Here is a 17,726-nt window from a genome sequence, read left to right as displayed (position 1 = left end):
AGTAACCAAATGCACCAAATCCTTACAGCCTCAGCAAAGGGTGAGGTTGCTAGCTGCCATCAAAAGTGTTTGCTGCTGCTAGACTGGCCACACATGGTCTTTCTGTTTGATTAACCTACTGCTCTGGTTCCTCCACTCTCTTACTTCTGTTTTTATATCTTAGACACTTTTGCTACCTCATTGTAGGACAAAGAATCAGCCCTTAAGTTTGCGAAGCTTTTTGAGATATTTGGTTGAAAGTCACCATGTATGTGAAAAATCTGATTGTTATTATTTGTGTTTCTTCTGGAACTTTTTAATCCTACTAACTTTAAGACCTCCTTTAAGATGGCATTTTCACCCTTGCCATGCAAATTACTCCCAAATGGATTTTTCCTTCCTTTTTGGTAAGGACTTGATTTGAACTGCCAAATTCTCCTGATCTAAAAAGGGGCCAAACCATTGGCATATTGCTACCTACCAGTGGGGATTTGGTGTCTTTCTTTGGAGCTGGTCACACCAGAGGTGGCCTCCTGGGCTACTGGGACCACACAGCTGACCTGTTTGGTGTGACAGTTGCCACTAATAGAAGGTTTTGCAGGGCCAACATCTAGTTCTGGGCTCTGGATCAAAGCCCTCTGTGCCTGCACTGAGTGGAAACAGTTGTTCTTGCAGTTTTTCACTCTTCTTTTGGCCCCACGGTCAAAGCAACACTGAGGAAATCAGTGGGTGGGGAAGCAACCCATGAAAGGCAAAAGTGGAATCAGGGTTTTGGAGAAGGCTGGAAGAAGCAGATCTGAAAAGGCTCTCAGCAGCACATGGTGATGGCAACAACTAGCCCAGGCTGGTTTGAATTTCATTCTTCCCTTGGGAAGGAAATCCAAAGCCAAGACCATGAAAGTCTCCATAGCCTTGGGCAAGCAGGGTCCTGGGATTCCCACAATCAGCAGCTCCATTGTAGCTGCTGTTCCATACCCCTAGGGAGGTCTTGGCCATCACTGTGCAGTTTTCTGGAGGTTGGCTGGGTTTCTTCCATCAGGGAATGGATCTGGCTCTTCATTAGGCTGGAATTTCCACCCAGGATCTCTGCTGGGCTTTATGTTTGTCACCAGCTGGCCTGGCTCCCTGCAATCCTTCATCTTTTTAAAGTTGCACCTGATGAACTGATGTTGTTTTGGGGATCCACCTGTGGAGAAGGAGACCTCCAGGAGTGTTTGCTGAGTAGATCTATCAGGCTCTTTAAGGACTTGGGGAGTGGCCAGGTAGGAAGACGCAATGTGATGGTGGGTTAAGTTCCCAATGTTCCCTTTGATAGTTGCCACTGCCTTTCCACTAGAAAAACACGTCCCTCCCAGTGGCATTGTCCTTGCTGGTTCCCAGGGAGGACTTTGCATTCACTGTGTGCTGGGGACACCCAGTGCAGACCAGTGGGCACCGCGCTGCTGCCACCGACTGACTCTGCTTGTTCCAGCTTGTGTTTTGAGCACCCTGTGAGTCAGCAGAGACTACTTGATGGATCCAGGTGAGAAGCTAAAAGTGCTGTTAAACCCTGTGGCTGTAGCACCTTCATTTCTTAACAGTGAGGGTGACAGAGCACTGGAACAGGCTGCCCAGAGAGGTTGTGGAGTCTCCTTCTCTGGAGATCTTCCAAACCCGCCTGGATGCCACCCTATGCCCCATGCTCTAGGTTTCCCTGCTGGAGCAGGGGGGTTGAACCAGATGGTCTCTGGAGGTCCCTGCCAACCTTAACGATTCTATGATTCTATGGTGAGACCTGTTGGAGAGACTGGCTACCAGAATGGGTCATAGGGCCACCAGAGAGACAATGAGCAAGGACCAGCTAGACATGCTCCATTCTTCTCATGGCTCCCAGGTGACACAGAGGGGCCTCAAGCCACTTGTCCATTCTGCTCAGGGTGCCTACTTGCCCTCTTCTTTGGTGGCCGCTTCAAAAGCCAATTTCTCTTTAACTCCTGTGTTTTAATGATAGAGGAACATTTCCAAGACTGCAAGATCCTTCAGGCAAGGACCATCACTTCACTCTCTTTGCATAAAAGGACTAGTCCGTGCCTGGGCCTTGTATAAGCAACCATGGCAAGAATTATTAGAACAACCAAAATAATCCTGAGAACCTCTTCTCTGCCAAAGAGGGAATAGGCTGACAATGGCTTCGGGGGGACTCAATCTGTGTTTTTGAAAACTGTATAAATATGTACATAACAATGAACTGGAATAGCTCTGTGCTGCTATACGCCTCTGATTGGAAAGCAGTATTGTCCATAAATATATTTTAATGGATTTATTTCCTTAACACATTGGATTGGCATCTTCCATTTAAAAGAATTAGGTAAACAGCATTCAAATTTGTTTTTTTTTCTCTAATACGAATAAATACTCTAAATCCAAGGGCAAGAGGAGAATAAAATGGTTACAGAAAGCAGATGTTGGGACAAGAAATGAAATGAGAGGTTTGGATGTGGGGAAACAGCTGGAAGGCAGCATAGAGCAGCTCTCACTTGTCTTTCTCCACTCGTTCCCTGTAGTGCTGGCATCTGAGTTTCTTGAGGAGATAAAGCTGTTTTGGTTTGGTCCTTTTGCCTAGAAGAGCAAGGTGATGATCTATGGATGATCTCCACCCATAATGTGATATTACAGCAGAAAGGGCACTTAAGTTGTTTCCTTCAGGGGATCTCTGTGGAGGAAATTCCCATGGAAAGCTAGGACACAAGCTGGATTATTTTAAACAGCAGTGGACGTGCTAGCAAAGGAGATAGGCTACAGTTTGTGTTGAGGTGCAGTGCCTCTGTCATCAGTCATAAATACTTGGGATCCAAGAGCTGGCTGACACATCAGCTCCCACTAACATTGCCAAATTTTTCCCCATATGGCCAAATCCTGGGCATTTGCTCCAATTGCAGCCAGCAGTGGCCAACAAGGGAGAAACCTGCACATGGGGAAACTTGTAGCCTTGATGAATGAAGTGCGATATGGCTGCAAAGGAAAACATACAGCTGGTTGCTCTAGCTCTACCCAGAAAGCTTGGCAGGTGGCTCCGTGCTCCGGGAGCCACTCCTAAATCAAACATCACCTCTTATGCAAACATCACCTGTTGCTTTCTGGTCGTTTATCAGCTCCACCCACTTTCACGTACCAGGGAATGTGTGACCCACAGCCTTAGCAGGCATCTGAACTGGCTTTGACCAAGCCCCAGGACACCATTCGCCACTGAAGGGTCAAAGTGCCTCCTGGCCAAGCGAGGACATGTCCTGTCCCCAGTGGCAGGACAGGGTGAATGGGGAAAGGCACCCTCACCAAAGCCAGGCTGATAGGTAGCACTGAGAGTTGCTCAAGAGTCTTGTTTGTGCCATGAAAGCAGGATATGAGTTAACGACTCATATTGCCATCAGGTAAAGTAGCTCAACAAGCCATCGCTGCCCACATTGCTGAGAAACCACATTATCTTCTCCTAAATCTTCTGTCCATTCACTTCTTTCATTTGTTTATATCCCGTTCAGCTTGTAGATTTTCCTGGAACAAGACCTGTGTCTACAGTCTATGAGAGACATCCACTGTGCATGTGCACATGTGTGTGTTCAGTCTCTGCTCTGTTTGCAATGATCTGGCAAGAAGCCTGACAAGACACGCCAGTGATCCCTTCTTGTCCATATTCCTCTATGTTCTCATGGATTTTACCTTCCTGAGCTGTCCCCCACCTCTGACATTGCCCTATGGAGGGTGTGGAGGAGAGCAGAGTATATGGGTGCTGCTATTCCCATCTCCTGTAACACATCAATTCTACCAGTGTTGTCAACGTTGAGTGCCTTCAACTGGCTGCTCCATCTTGAGGAAGACTGAGTGCATCCTCTGCGCTGGGTTTTTCTCCTGTCTGAGTTCAGGATGATGCTCTCTGTCTAGCAGGAAGCAGAAGAACCTGGAGGAGAGAGATTCGCTTCGCTGTGGGTTGGCAGCCCAACAAGAAGGTCTATGCCAGGTCTTATTGCTGAGCTACAGCGCTCTCTTCACAGGCTGGTGGTGGTGGAGAGGAAAGGTTGGGCTAGTAAAGGAAATGCAGGGTTGGGAGATAAGACCCTTTGCTGCCAGCCAGAGGAGTAGAAATAAGGAGAGCAAGAGAAAACAGACTTAGGTTGTGTATTGCTCCATGGGACCCTGTGAAGCGATAGCTGCAGTTAGATGTGAAATCCCCATTTCGCACAGTGAAGGGAGAGAAGCAATTTTTTTAGGTTTTACCCACGCTTTCCACATTCTAGCAGACTAGAGTAGGTGGAACAGGAGGGTTTCCTGATGTTCACACCATGGGAGAAATGCCATGTTGCCTACAACAGAGATGACATGGTCTTTCTGATGCCTGCCCTGTTTCAGTGGTGGATGCTTGGACACAACATTTGCATTAGTTTGTGGGTACCTTAGTTCAGTTATCCAAAGGGCAGGTCAGTGCCTATCCCTGGGTGGTGCTGTGCTCTTCAAGGAGTGTCCTCCTCTAAGAAACCCAAAGAGAACAGGATGCATCAAACAAAATTAGAAGTAACAAGGGTAAAGACCTGATCCTGGTTGGCAGATGAATCACAGAGTGGCCTGAGAGAAATTCCCACTTCTCTTCTGGTCAGCACAATATACAGGGTCTCTGTTAATGCAGCCAGAATTATCATCAGTTTTAATCTATTAAAGCAGCATGGAACAGCTCACATTTAGTATTGGAATAATACAAACTGCTGCCTGGATATTGGGTGGGTATAATCCTGTCTAAAGAACGTAATCACCTGGGTCCTTCTGTGCAAGAATCATGAAAGAGCCGGTTCTTCTGGGGTGTTGTTGAGATGGTGCATGGGTTTAAGCGGGGCTGATTTCAGTACAATATCTGCCACTGGTCAGGATGCCAAGGCAGGGTGTTAGTGCGGGGGAGCTGAAAATACATTTCATTGTTAAATTGTGAAATGCATTTTTAAAATACTTTCTTTTAAATGCTTTTAGAGTTTCACTAAAAGAAAACAAAAGGTTTTTTTTTTTGATTCTTTACAGTGCAATGGAGCCTCGCAGTGCTGCTCAGCAATCAGAGCCCCCTGACACGGGGAAATGTGAGCAGGGGCACATGAACATGTCATGGAGCTGCTTCCAGGTAACAGACAGGGACGCGTGAACCATTTGCAGAATGTCTGCACATTTTAAATTGGAAGTTTTAGAGCTGATGAGTCTGTTTCTGTCTCAAGGGCATTATAGATAGAGAGAGGAGGCATGGAGAGCAGAGCCCAGCATGAGCAGCAACACAGGGCAACACAGAAACAGAGCCAGTGACCCATAGCGTAGTCATAGTCCTCCTGCCTGCCAGCACAGATGCTCTGAGATCTCTGGATTCTTTAATCAAAGCAAAATAATAAAGTTCGGTTCTTAAAAAAAAAAAAAAAAAAAAAAAAAAGCTGGAAAGAGGAAAGAAGAAAAAGCAGTTGAGTTCTTTACAAAAAAAAAAAAAAAAAAGGAGAAGGGACACCTCCCTCTAGTGCCCAATAGAGTAAGACATTCCCAGGGTGAAGTGTCTTTCTGGGAGGGAAGAAGTCACCTGTGCTGGGCCCAGCCTGAGGCTGCTGCTGCTCCTGGCAGAGGGAGGAAGGGGAAGGGCTCGCAGCCCCCTGCCCGCTCAGCGGCCGCGCGTGCAGAGCCTTTGCTGCTGTGGTGCCCCACAGCAAGCAGGGTTCGAAGGCAAGCCGAGCCCTCTCTTCCTACTTGCTCCAACTGAGCATCCTCCCCTGCACCCAAGCTCTGGAGGTACCACGGCCTCTGAGGGAGTGAGGTGGGAGAAGGCACTTGCTGTGGGTCGTCCTGGGGCTGGCAGGGGTTTCACAGAATCGCAGAATGGTTGAGGTTGGCAGGGACATCCAGAGATCATCTAGTCCAACCCTCTGCTCCAGCAGGGACACTCAGAGCACGGGGCACAGGGTGACATCCAGGCGAATTTGAAGATCTCCAGAGCAGGAGCCTCCACAGCCTCTCTGGGCAGCCTGTGCCAAGGCTCTGTCATCCACACAGGAAAGAAGTTCTTCCTCACATGGAGATTAAACTTCCTGTGTTTCAACTTACACCCGTTACCCCTCATCCTGTCACCAGCCACCACAGAGAAGAGCCAGGCCCCATCCTCCTCACAATCACCCCTCATGTACTTGTACATGTTGATCAAGTCTGCTCTCAGTCTTCTCTTCTCCAGACTAAGCAGGCCCAGCTCGCTTAGTCTTTCCTCAGCGAGTTGACCCTAGGGTGCCATGTGAAGGGTGAGGTACTGGGTCTGCAGGGCTGCTCAAGAGCGGGCTGCAGGAAAGGATGTGCAGAAGCCAACACAAGTGAAGAGATGGGAAATCGGGAGCCCAGGAGGGGAGGGGATGCTGGTGGAAAGGAGAGAAGAAGACTGGGAAAAGATGCCAGGACCAGGTCCAATTCCCAGCTCTCTGCACAGGCGGATGACATGACTGCACCAAGGTTTTGTAAGTTGTAAGAGCCAGTGGACTGGTAGGTGGCTGTGGCATGAGACCCCCTCAGCAGGACTGCAACTGAATTCCAACCCAATGTAAAACCAAATTCCCACTCCCTGATGGAGAAAGCCAGCTCACTCCCCTATACCAGTCCTTGGATGTGGTGGCCAAGGCTTCCCCCATCCGCAGGGGCTGGGGAACAGTAGCTGTATAGGAATAACAGCTTTGGGAAACACAGGACGCAGATGTTCAAGGCTTTGTGTTTCATTTCAGATCAGCCTTGGGAAGCAGTTCCTTTATCAGTGTCATAGCCCTGTGAGCACACAAAGAAAAAACATTGCTTCAAAGTCACAAGTGCCTTCTACGAAGCAATAACACAAAACACTCATTTCTGCTCTTCCTGCCAGAAAGGTATGTGGTTGGGAGTGAGGTGACATGAAGCAGCAAGGTTTCTGTCAGCATCAATAGCAGGTCAAATGCAATGGTAAAGGCAGCGCCAAGCTGGCAACTGGCCAGGCTCCTCAGTGATCCCTGAAGACATCCCTGGGTGGGACTTGGCACGGGAGAAAAGCTGCCGTGTGACTGTGGGACATCCATCACCCTGTGGGAATAAAGAACAGAATTTGTTTGGGATATCTTCATCTCTGGCCACATGTTTTCTCTAGAACTTGGGGTTAACATTTTTGAAAGACGTTCAAGTTTCCTGTTGCTGCCATCTGCTTTCCACGGTCTTGATTTTATTAGAAGAAGGATCAGAGCTTGGTTTAGTCCTAACCCACACGTGAGTGTTGGTGTGGGACAGAGATGTCTACCCAAGGGGTCAGGCCCTCCTGTGCAAGTGATGAAAGTCCCACTTGACAGTACTTTCAAGAGCAGGGGAAGGAAGAACCTGAGCTATCTGCAGCTGGAATCTCAGATTTACACATTTGGAAATCTGGAAGTGTCCACATTCTGCCTGACATCGATTCTGTTGCTATACACCAGGTTCCCTCAGAGAGAACACGTGAATTTACTGGAGCACCAGTGTCTGGTAGCTCCTGGACTCTGGAGCATAGGGACCTCCACAGCACTTGACATTCTCTCTCAGGGGAAGTTTTGGGATCTTCCGTGTCTGCACAGCAGCAGCCAGACACTGCTTACCTGGAAGCTGGGGAGTCTTGGGGGAAATGGGGTGTGCACATAGTGACTTTAGTTCTGAATGACACAGCCTGCACCAGTCATCCGTTCAGGAGGAGATATGCAAGAGGATATACCTATCAAAAAGCAGCAGAGGACCGGGATCTGTGGATAAGATCCGAAGAAAGTCCCCCAGGAAGAGGTCAATGTATGCTTTGGCACTGTGTGTCCTCAAGCTCTCACCTTGTAGGCAGGGCGATGTTCTTCTGTTTGACTTCCCTCTGTTTCTCACAGTCCAGGTAAGGTCCTGAAACAGCAGGGGCATGGGGACATATGGGCTCCAAAGGCAGGTTGGAGAGAACAGTGTCCATCTTCTTCCACTTCCTCCCTAGCTTGTGCCATCTCCTCCCATCTTTGTGAGGAATTGCAATAGGAATGGCTTAAGTGTCTCCCAGTATTACTCATGGGCTCCACTTTTTTTTTTTTTCCTATGAATGAAGACGAAGCCTGCCAGCTTGTCAGGGTTGAGGCAAGAGACAAACCTGTTTCTGAAATCCTTTCTTGTCCTGGTAAGAGTGGTGTTAGTCTACATTTTGGGGTAATTGCTTAGGCAAGGACCATTTTCAGAGACCCCCAGGTACAACTGCTGCAGCGTGGCCACAGAATGACACAAGGAGCAAGGTTTGGCACCAAAATGGTCATGGCAGCCTGGAAAAATGCCTTGAATAAGTAGGCAAGTGCAAGACAATGTGGGAATCTTCAATGCAAACAAATGCTCATTTCTGTAGCCACAAGACTTGAGCACTATCTAGGCCAATCCGTGCTCACATGGCAGAAAAATCAAAGCCAACATCTTGTTTAGAGAGGATTTCTGCACCAACGAGGAAAAAAAATCGCTCTGTTTTAGGTTCTCTCTGTATTTTGCTTTCACAGCTCCCTTTTCATATGTTGCTGCTGCTGTTTCTGTAGATTCACCTTTGCTTTTGGATACGGTCTTGGAATCCTGAATGGAACACTCAGTTGAACTACAACAAAATGGGCAGTCAAGAGAAAAGACTCTGAAAGTGCTGGTGAATGAAGCAAAGCGACGAGTGCCTGTGTCCCCAGGGAAACATTTGAAAATGATCTTGATCTTGTGAACTGACCTGTGTGTAACAGTCTTCTCAATCTTTCCCTTTTGGGTTTAGAGTGGTAGAGGTTTAGTATCTATCTCATGCCTCACTTCTGGGGTCTGCTTTAAGCATAACAACACCTTTTCATGAAGAGAAATTGGACATCAGGCTTTGCTGCTTTTGCCATCAATGTTTCTTTCTCCCTTCAGTTCCCTGTCCTTCTCAAAAGTTTTCTCAATATATTGTTGCAAAAACTCATCTGGCCTCTGTGCATTGGCTTTCCCCAGCACGGAGACTTCTCTCTGGGAGAACAACACCTGGAATTATCTCCCTGAGGGAGATAATATCTCCCTGAGGGGATGTGCTGGAAGAGCAAGTTTCCCCTTCCCTGCCCCTGGGAAGACCCTGGGGCACTCACAGGCATCTTCAGGGCGTTTGTTTTATTGTCAGGGAGTGTGGGAAGGTCCCCTCCAAGTCCAGGCAGCAGCTGGAGAAGGGGTTCAGCATTTCCAAGAGCCCTGTGAGAGCTCACGGTGCAACAGGGCAATGCACTCACCTGCAGGCTGCTCTTTGCAAATAAAAAGGCAATCGGCTGAGCTGCTGCTCGGACTTCGCCTGAGTTGGCTGCAGATCCTGGTGCCTTTTGGTTCCCAGATAAGGATGTGGCCATGAAGGGAGCTGCTGAAGGAGCTGCTGTGCTGGCGATGGTGGGAAGCGCGCTGAACTGTGTCTCCCTGGACAGCTGTCCCCTGTCTCCTCTTCTTCAATGCCTGGTGCACGAATCCTCCCCAAATACTTTGCCCAGCTACAGGTTAGCACTTGCATGTCCCACTGCAGTCCCGTGTGTAGGGATCGCTCAGAGAGGCAGGGGATGGGCTGCAAATGAACAGTCAGTGCTGGAGAGGGCATCTCTCAACTTTGTGTGACTTCCGAGGATGTCCGTGTTGACTTTGGGAAAAAGGATTTCCCAGTGACCACTGAGATGCCTCTATTCCAGCCATGCTGTCAATGGTGGCCTGAGCTGTGGTGGCCTCAACTGCCTGGTTCTGTCCTGGTCACAGGGGAGCCCAGAGGCGCCGCCCGGGACCGGCCCCGGGTCCCTGCTGAGCGGGGTGGCAGCGCAGAGCCTGGGCGCCGCGGCTGGGCAGGGCTGCTCCCGACCTCCTGCCTCCGTGGGGGCAGCCACCGGGACCCCCACCTGAGTGACATCCACGCACGGGGCCCCGGGGCATCCAGGCTCCCTCCAGCCAGGACACGGTCCCGGCTGCAGGAATTGCATCATCCCGTCCCCATCGCCGGCACAGAGTCCAAGGCCGGGAAAGCAGCGGCTCTGCGTGTCCTGACACGGCCGTGCAGCGGGATCAAAACAGCCTCCTATTTTAGGAACATCCGGCGGCCACAGCTCAGCCCACGGCCGAGACGGGTCATGCTGCGAGGATGAGAGAGGGCCCTCGGCAGCCTCCCGGCTCCGTGTCCTCCACTGCCTCCATGGAGCGGAGCCTGGAGGTGAGAGATGCCGGGTGCCCTGTGCCGGGGAGGATGTGGGAGCTCCGGAGAGCGGCGCGTTGCACCCGCCGGGGAGGGAGCTGCACCGCGGAGCCCGGGCAGCGCTGCTGCCTGCAGGCGGCCGCGCTCGAGGGCAGCAGCTCCGAGCACCCCCCAGGTCTGCGGGAGATGGAGCACAGGAGCTGGAGCCCTCACCTGCTGGAGCTGCTGATTTTGCTGAATCTATGAGTTTTCATGAATCCTGCCCCTTTCCCCACCCAAGCAGAGCTCAGACCAGCCCAGGCCCCTATATTAGCAAGGGTCAGGATGGGGCTGAAGCCAGGGACAGATTCCAGGAGGGATGTTGCAGAGAGGACATGAGGCTGGGCAACATGTGTGCAAGGAGAGGGCCAGCATGTGCCACCAGAGCTGACGCATGGCCATGCCCACCGCAGCAACTTAAAACTTTAGCATGAGTAGATGAGATTCCATACCATGGGAGATCCCAGCTTGGGACCAGCCCTGCTGGGCGGGAGCAGGCTCTGGCCTGGCTCTGGGCATGTCCTTGGCCTGAAGGAAAGCACCACCATGGACAGGCACCTTCAAGGCATTTGTTTTATTGTCAAGGATGGGGGAAAGTCCAGCCCAAGTCCAGGTACCAGCTGGAGAAGGGGCTCAGGGTTTCCAAGGGCCTGTGACAGTTCTCAGTGCAATGGGGCGATGCAGGCGCCTGCAGGCTGCTCTTTGAAAATAGAGGTAAGTCTCGAGCCCAGGAGCTCTTCGCATGGACCCCCGAGACGACGGCGGGTGTCTCTGCATGCAGGGACAACAGGCAATGAGGCTCTTGCAGGGTCAAACCCGTCGCTGTTGTGCAGTTCCAGCGGGAGCGAGGAGCTGCCTCGGTGCATGGAGGACGAGGAGGTCTGTGGGAAGAGGCAGAGATGATGTGTGCTGGTGGCACCTCTCCTTTGTGTCATCCACACCAGTGCTGCAAGGGCACCTGCCACAACCCCAAACACCCACACAGGGCTTTTTTGTGCCCGGGTACCCAGCAAGGGACCCAGGTGCAAACATCAACCCTCCAACACGGTCAGCATTGACCACAATAGAGGAATCCCAGTCCCATCATGGAGCTCTCAATTTGCCGGCATTAGGAGGGGTGTCCCCGCCACGTCAACGCAGTTCCCCAAGGCGCCCTCGGCCCCGGACCCCGTCTCCCTTCGGCCCGTTGTGCCGCTGTCGGCGCCAGCTCTCACCTCGTAGGCCGGGGCACCGTTCACCAGCTGGGCTGCCCCTCGCCGAGGTTGATCTGCTCCAGGATCTGGCTGTAGCGCCGCGTGAGCGCGTTGGCGTCCCTGGCGAGGTGGGTGAGCACCTGCTGCAGGCCGTGCAGGTGGTGGCAAAGGCGCTCTTCCAGGTCGGCGCCCTCGGCCTGCTCGGGCGCCGGCTGCGCGCCGTCGTCGGGCGCGCTCTGCTCGCCGCCGCCGCCCAGGCCTCTCTGCACCACGGGCCTCATGGCCTTGAGCAGCTGGTAGCGCTCGTAGAGGTCCGTGCGGGCGCCGGCGCCGGCCTCGGGGGGCTCCGCGAAGACGCCCCGCAGCAGGCTGGGGAACATCACCTCGCGCTCCATCCTCTGCGTGGCCGACAAGTACTGCTCCATGGCGCGGCGGCCGCGGCTGCGCAGCGCTGCCCGGGGTGCGCTCGCCTGGCCCGGCCTGGCCTCCGCGGCGGCTTCTTGTGGCGGCGCCGCCGCGCGGGGCGGCCGTCCCTCCTCCGCGCGCAGCCAATGGCCGCGCCGGCCGGCGGCAGCAGCCAGGCTTGGCCGCGGCCACGGCCTGAGCCCCTGCGCGGCCTTGGCCCCAGCTGGCTGCAGGCCCCGGGGCCGCTGCTGCCCGGAGCAGGACGTGGACACGAGCGCAGCAGCACAGGGAGCTGCTGCTCCCCTCCGGGGTAGATTGGCTCCCCTTATGCAACGTTTGGCACATGAATGTGACTGGGAGGTTGTGAAACACCGTTTTGTAGCCACTAGTGCAGAAGTGACAGCAACCATAAGCAACTGGGGAGACATTTGGAGAGACTCCACCGTCGGCGAGACACTGGGTTGACTTCGGCATTACAGAGAACCAGGGCATCTAATTAGTGTGTGACCATGAGCAAAGCCCAGAAACACTCCCCTTCTGAGACTTCCTCCAGCCGCCGGGTCTGCTGGTTCAAGACCAGCTAAACCCATGGTGGGGACAGTCCTGCAAGCTGGGGCACCTGCTCATGTGGGAACGCTGCAGCCCCCGGGAGCAGCGTGGATCAAGTCTTCCCCCATCAGGAGATGTGGAGAGCTCGGCCAGGGTCCTGCGCAGGTCTGTGAGCCAGCGTGTTTGGCCATGGAGACACAGGAACGCCTGCACAGGGATGCCCCTCTCACCCCCGTGCTCCCTGTCTGTGCTCCCAGAGCGGGATGAAGTCAACCCCACATACAGTGCTTTGAGGACCCCATCGTGGTGTCCCACCAGGGTCTGGAGGAGCCAGGGGCTCCCGACAGCCAGGACAACAACCCGGCCACAGGGATGGTGTCATCCTGTCCCCATCACCAGGGCAGAGGCCAAGGTGGGGAAGCGACCAGATCTGCCTGCCCCGACATGGCTGTGCAGCTGTGTGGCAATTGGGCCCTATTTTGGGAAGGTCCCACAGGCCCCTTTGGCCTCTTGCTCCTCCTGGCTCTCCCAGAGAGGAGACCACGAGTGTGCACCGTGCTCCCGGCAGCCCCATGAGCGTCCACAGCGCCGTGCTCCCGCCTCTCCTGCATGCCCAGCCACGGTGTCTCCTGGTGTCCCAGCAAGGCGGAAAAATCCCATTTCTGCCATGCAAGGACTTGTCTCTCCTGGACCTCCTTGTATTTGTGGAATCTGTGTTTTCTTTTCCCCATCCATAGCAATGATTTGGGACTCTCTGAGCGCTGCACAGGGTTGTAGTGTCTGGTACATCCCAACATGCATAAATCCATGCCCAGGACCAAGCACTGGGGTAACTCCCCAGGCACCTGCAGAGTTAGAGATTTAACCAAAGAAGCAAGCACAGTGCAAGAAGGCTGAGGTGAGACGTGACCAACATCCCACACAGAGACTTGGCGATCTCAAGGACAGCGGTCATGGCCGTGGGTCCCTTTGGTGTCAGGTGCTCTCACCAGAAACCTCCTCATCTGCAGTGCCTCGTGCTGATGGCCCACCATGCCTGGTGCTAGCCCAGGGCTAGCCCAGGGCTTGGGATGCCCAAGGCTGCACAGGGTGGCCCCTTGGCCCCTCAGTCCCACAGTGCTTTCTGGTTGTCAATGAGGCAGGCGAGTTACCAGCAGCAGCAGCCCAGAGCTCACACCATGGCTCACTGATCCACGAGGAAGCCCAGCATAGACCTTATTGCCATAAAGCTGGTCATAGGCTGTGTTTGGGACTCTGGACTTGGCTGGACTCCTTTCCAGTGGCCCTGAAGGCTCAAAAGTGACCTGGGCACACTCTTAGCATAGAGCTGGTGTGCTAGAGGAGCTTCAAGGAAGCCTCTCAGGTCAGTGCTTCTCCTGGGCCTTTCTAGGGTCCAACAGACTCATTGATGTCCCCAGGCTACAGCTGTTTCCCACGCCAGCGTTAGTCCTGATGCAGCAGCACTACACCCTGTGTAGTTCATTCCAGTCTCCTCGACCTCTTTCCTCAGGGTCTCCAGGAGGAGCAAGACAAGGAGGATGGGCCAGGACATAGATGGGTCCTTGAGCAGCTCCTGGTCCCATCTTCCTGCCCCCTTATCCCACAAGGTTTCGCCAGCAATGTGTGGGCGAAACATACAGTTCCTGGACTCCTTTCACCTTGTTCCTTCAGTGTGAGACACTGGATTCCTCCTAGCACCCTCAGAAAGGGCTTCTGCCCTAGTTCTTCTGCAAATCTGTTGCTGCAGCCCTCACCCCGAGCAGCCGTCTGCTTTGAGCAACATCTGGGAATATTTCCTAGCACAGCTCCAGCCCAGGGAGCGTCTGTGTGTTGTTTCTTCATCGCTTTTCCATTGGGGACAGCTGTCGGGCCCCAGCACTGCACAAGGGCAGTCTCTTCCCTTGTTCCTGGGAAACCAGGGGACTGAAGTTGCTCTCAGCTGCTGCTTCAGCAGAACTTCAGCAGAACTTCTCAAAACTTCTCAACTTCTCAAGAGCAATCCTCTTACCAGCAGCCCCGCTGTTGTGCCAGGGAATTACAGGGAACCCAGGCCTCCTTCTGGCAAGCCCTGATGACCCCTGGGAAGGGCTGGACCCTGATGGGGGCCAGACATGGGTTGAGGTGGTTACTGGGCCCTGAGCTCCCTTGGCTCCCCAGCCCCTGCTTTTGGCTGCCGTGGTATTGCTGGGTGCTCGCAGGGCTGCCAGGAGCACGGCGCACGCTCGTGCTCTGCCCTCCCGGCCAAGGGGAGCCAGAGGCCAAAGGGGCCTTTAGGACCTTCCCAAAATAGGGCCTGATTGCCACACGGCTGCAGGGCCATGTCGGGTCAGGCAGGCCTGGCCACCTCCCCCCCAGCCTCTGCCCCGGTGACAGAATCACACAAGGGTTGCGGTTGGAAGGGACCTCTGCAGATCGTCTTGTCCAATCCCCTCCTCGAGCAGGGAATCTAGAGCACAGGGTGCAGGATTGTGCCCAGGTGGCCCCTGAATATCTCTAAGGATGGAGACTCCACAGCCTCTCTGGACAACCTGTTCCAGGAGTTGGTCAACCTCAAGTTTACCTCATGTTCGGAGGGGTCCACCTGTGTTTCTAGTTTGTGTCCATTGCCTCTCGTTCTGTCACTGGGCCTGACTGAGAGGAGTCTGGCCTATTTTACACCCTCCCTTCAGATACTTATACACATGGATAAGATTCCTCCCTCCATTTTCTCTTCCACCTTTTCCTCATGTGAAAGATTCTCCAGTCCCTTCATTCTCTTGAAAGCACTTTACTTCTTTAGTTTGGAGGAGCCCAGAACGGGACACCTCCAGTTGTGGCCTCACCAAGACTGAGTAGAAGAGGAGAGGGCCTCCTGCAGCTGAGACGCAGCAGAGGATATGGAAAGGGGACTGGAGGGGACACAGTGGGCCCTGAGATCTGCAAAACCCTCCAGGAGCCCCATGTCACCCCATGTCCGTGCACTGAGAGCAGGCACAGACCAAATAAGTTTCTGGCAGGATCTGTAATTCCCTGAGGAGAAGAGGCCCTCTCGACCTGGAAATGCTGTTCCTAGTGCAGCTGGGGGAACTAGGGTCCATCTGTGCTATGAGGGCTCATTGCTGACCCACAGTCAGCTTGATGTCCACCACGACCAACAGCTGTTTCTCTATAGATCTGCTTTCCAGCAGGTTATCTGCCAATTAGCCTAAATATATTTATGTAAGTACATGAATATATATTATATATAGTGACTTCAGTAATTAGATGCCTGGTTCTCAGGTAATGCCAAGATTAACACAGTAGCTTAATGACAGTGCCTTTTTTCTGAAAATTCCTCCCTGGCTGCTGCTGCTACCTGTCACTTCTGTGTCAGCTGTGAGAAAACCACGTTTCAGGGTATCTCAGCAGGATCTGCACAGCACGAATGGCGTGATGACATGAGGGGGACGTAACGGGGCGAGGGGGGCACGAGCTCAGCGCTCTCCGCACCGTCTCCAGCAGCAGCAGCAGCACAGCGAGGACGGGCCAGGAGGGCCCTGTGCTGCTGCGCTCGTGTCCACGTCCTGCTCCGGGCAGCAGCGGCCCCGGGGCCTGCAGCCAGCTGGGGCCAAGGCCGTGCAGGGGCTCAGGCCGTGGCCGCGGCCAAGCCCGGCTGCTGCCGCCGGCCGGCGCGGCCATTGGCTGCGCGCGGAGGAGGGACGGCCGCCCCGCGCGGCGGCGCCGCCACAAGAAGCCGCCGCGGAGGCCAGGCCGGGCCAGGCGAGCGCACCCCGGGCAGCGCTGCGCAGCCGCGGCCGCCGCGCCATGGAGCAGTATTTGTCGGCCACGCAGAGGATGGAGCGCGAGGTGATGTTCCCCAGCCTGCTGCGGGGCGTCTTCGCGGAGCCCCCCGAGGCCGGCGCCGGCGCCCGCACGGACCTCTACGAGCGCTACCAGCTGCTCAAGGCCATGAGGCCCGTGGTGCAGAGAGGCCTGGGCGGCGGCGGCGAGCAGAGCGCGCCCGACGACGGCGCGCAGCCGGCGCCCGAGCAGGCCGAGGGCGCCGACCTGGAAGAGCGCCTTTGCCACCACCTGCACGGCCTGCAGCAGGTGCTCACCCACCTCGCCAGGGACGCCAACGCGCTCACGCGGCGCTACAGCCAGATCCTGGAGCAGATCAACCTCGGCGAGGGGCAGCCCAGCTGGTGAACGGCGCCCCGGCCTACGAGGTGAGAGCTGGTGCCGACAGCGGCACAACGGGCCGAAGGGAGACGGGGTCCGGGGCCGAGGGCGCCTTGGGGAACTGCGTTGACGTGGCGGGGACACCCCTCCTAATGCCAGCACATGGAGAGCTCCATGATGGGACTGGGATTCATCTCTTGTGGTCAATGCCGACCGTGTTGGAGGGTTGATGTTTGCACCCGGGTCCCTCGCTGGGCACCTGGGCACAAAAAAGCCCTGTGTGGGTGTTTGGGGTTGTGGCAGGTGCCCTTGCAGCACTGGTGTGGGTGACACGAAGGAGAGGTGCCACCAGCACACATCATCTCTGCCTCTTCCCACAGACCTCCTCGTCCTCCATGCACCGAGGCAGCTCCTCGCTCCCGCTGGAACTGCACAACAGCGACGGGTTTGACCCTGTGAGAGCCTCCTTGCCTGTTGTCCCTGCATGCAGAGACACCCGCCGTCGTCTCGGGGGTCCATGCGAAGAGCTCCTGGGCTCGAGACTTACCTCTATTTTCAAAGAGCAGCCTGCAGGCGCCTGCATCGTCCCATTGCACTGAGAACTGTCACAGGCCCTTGGAAACGCTGAGTCCCTTCTCCAGCTGGTACCTGGACTTGGGCTGGACTTTCCCCCATCCTTGACAATAAAACAAATGCCTTGAAGGTGCCTGTCCGTGGTGGTGCTTTCCTTCAGGCCAAGGACCTGCCCAGAGCCAGGCCAGACCCTGCTCCCTCCCAGCAGGGCTGGTCCCAAGCTGGGATCTCCCATGGTGTGGAATCTCATCTACTCGTGCTAAAGTTTTAAGGTGCTGCGGTGGGCACAGCCATGCATCAGTTCTGGTGGCACATGCTGGCCCTCTCCTTGCACACATCTTGCCCAGCCTCATGTCCTCTCTGCAGCTTCCCTCCTGGAATCTGTCCCTGGTTTCAGCCCCATCCTGACCCTTGCTAACACAGGGGCCTGGGCTGGTCTGAGCTCTGCTTGGGTGGGGAAAGGGGCAGGACTCATGAAAACTCATAGATTCAGCAAAATCAGCAGCTCCAGCAGGTGAGGGCTCCAGCTCCTGTGCTCCATCTCCCGCAGACCAGGGGGTGCTCGGAGCTGCTGCCCTCGAGCGCGGCCGCCTGCAGGCAGCAGCGCTGCCCGGGCTCCGCGGTGCAGCTCCCTCCCCGGCGGGCACAACGCGCCG

General features: G+C 54.6%; 2 protein-coding genes across 2 annotated transcripts; one reads left to right on the top strand and one right to left on the bottom strand.

The window, feature by feature from the left end:
* Positions 1–11,439: 11,439 nt before the first annotated feature.
* On the bottom strand, positions 11,440–11,842 carry LOC148592422 (mid1-interacting protein 1A-like). The gene has a single exon (XM_088534925.1). It carries the CDS (start codon positions 11,826–11,828, stop codon positions 11,445–11,447), a length of 384 nt encoding a protein of 127 aa, XP_088391051.1. The 5' UTR covers positions 11,829–11,842; the 3' UTR covers positions 11,440–11,444.
* A 4,298-nt stretch (positions 11,843–16,140) lies between these two features.
* On the top strand, positions 16,141–16,911 carry LOC148592421 (mid1-interacting protein 1A-like). The gene is made up of 2 exons (XM_088534924.1): positions 16,141–16,544; positions 16,878–16,911. The coding sequence occupies exon 1, from the start codon at positions 16,141–16,143 to the stop codon at positions 16,522–16,524; it is 384 nt and encodes a 127-aa protein (XP_088391050.1). The 3' UTR covers positions 16,525–16,544; positions 16,878–16,911.
* Positions 16,912–17,726: the final 815 nt, after the last annotated feature.

Source organism: Tinamus guttatus, unplaced genomic scaffold (assembly GCF_059628265.1).
Source record: "Tinamus guttatus ecotype Peru unplaced genomic scaffold, ASM5962826v1 Tinamus_guttatus_pri_ptg000602l, whole genome shotgun sequence".
NCBI classification, from domain to species: Eukaryota; Metazoa; Chordata; class Aves; order Tinamiformes; family Tinamidae; genus Tinamus; species Tinamus guttatus.
This window is presented reverse-complemented; position numbering and strand designations above follow the sequence as displayed.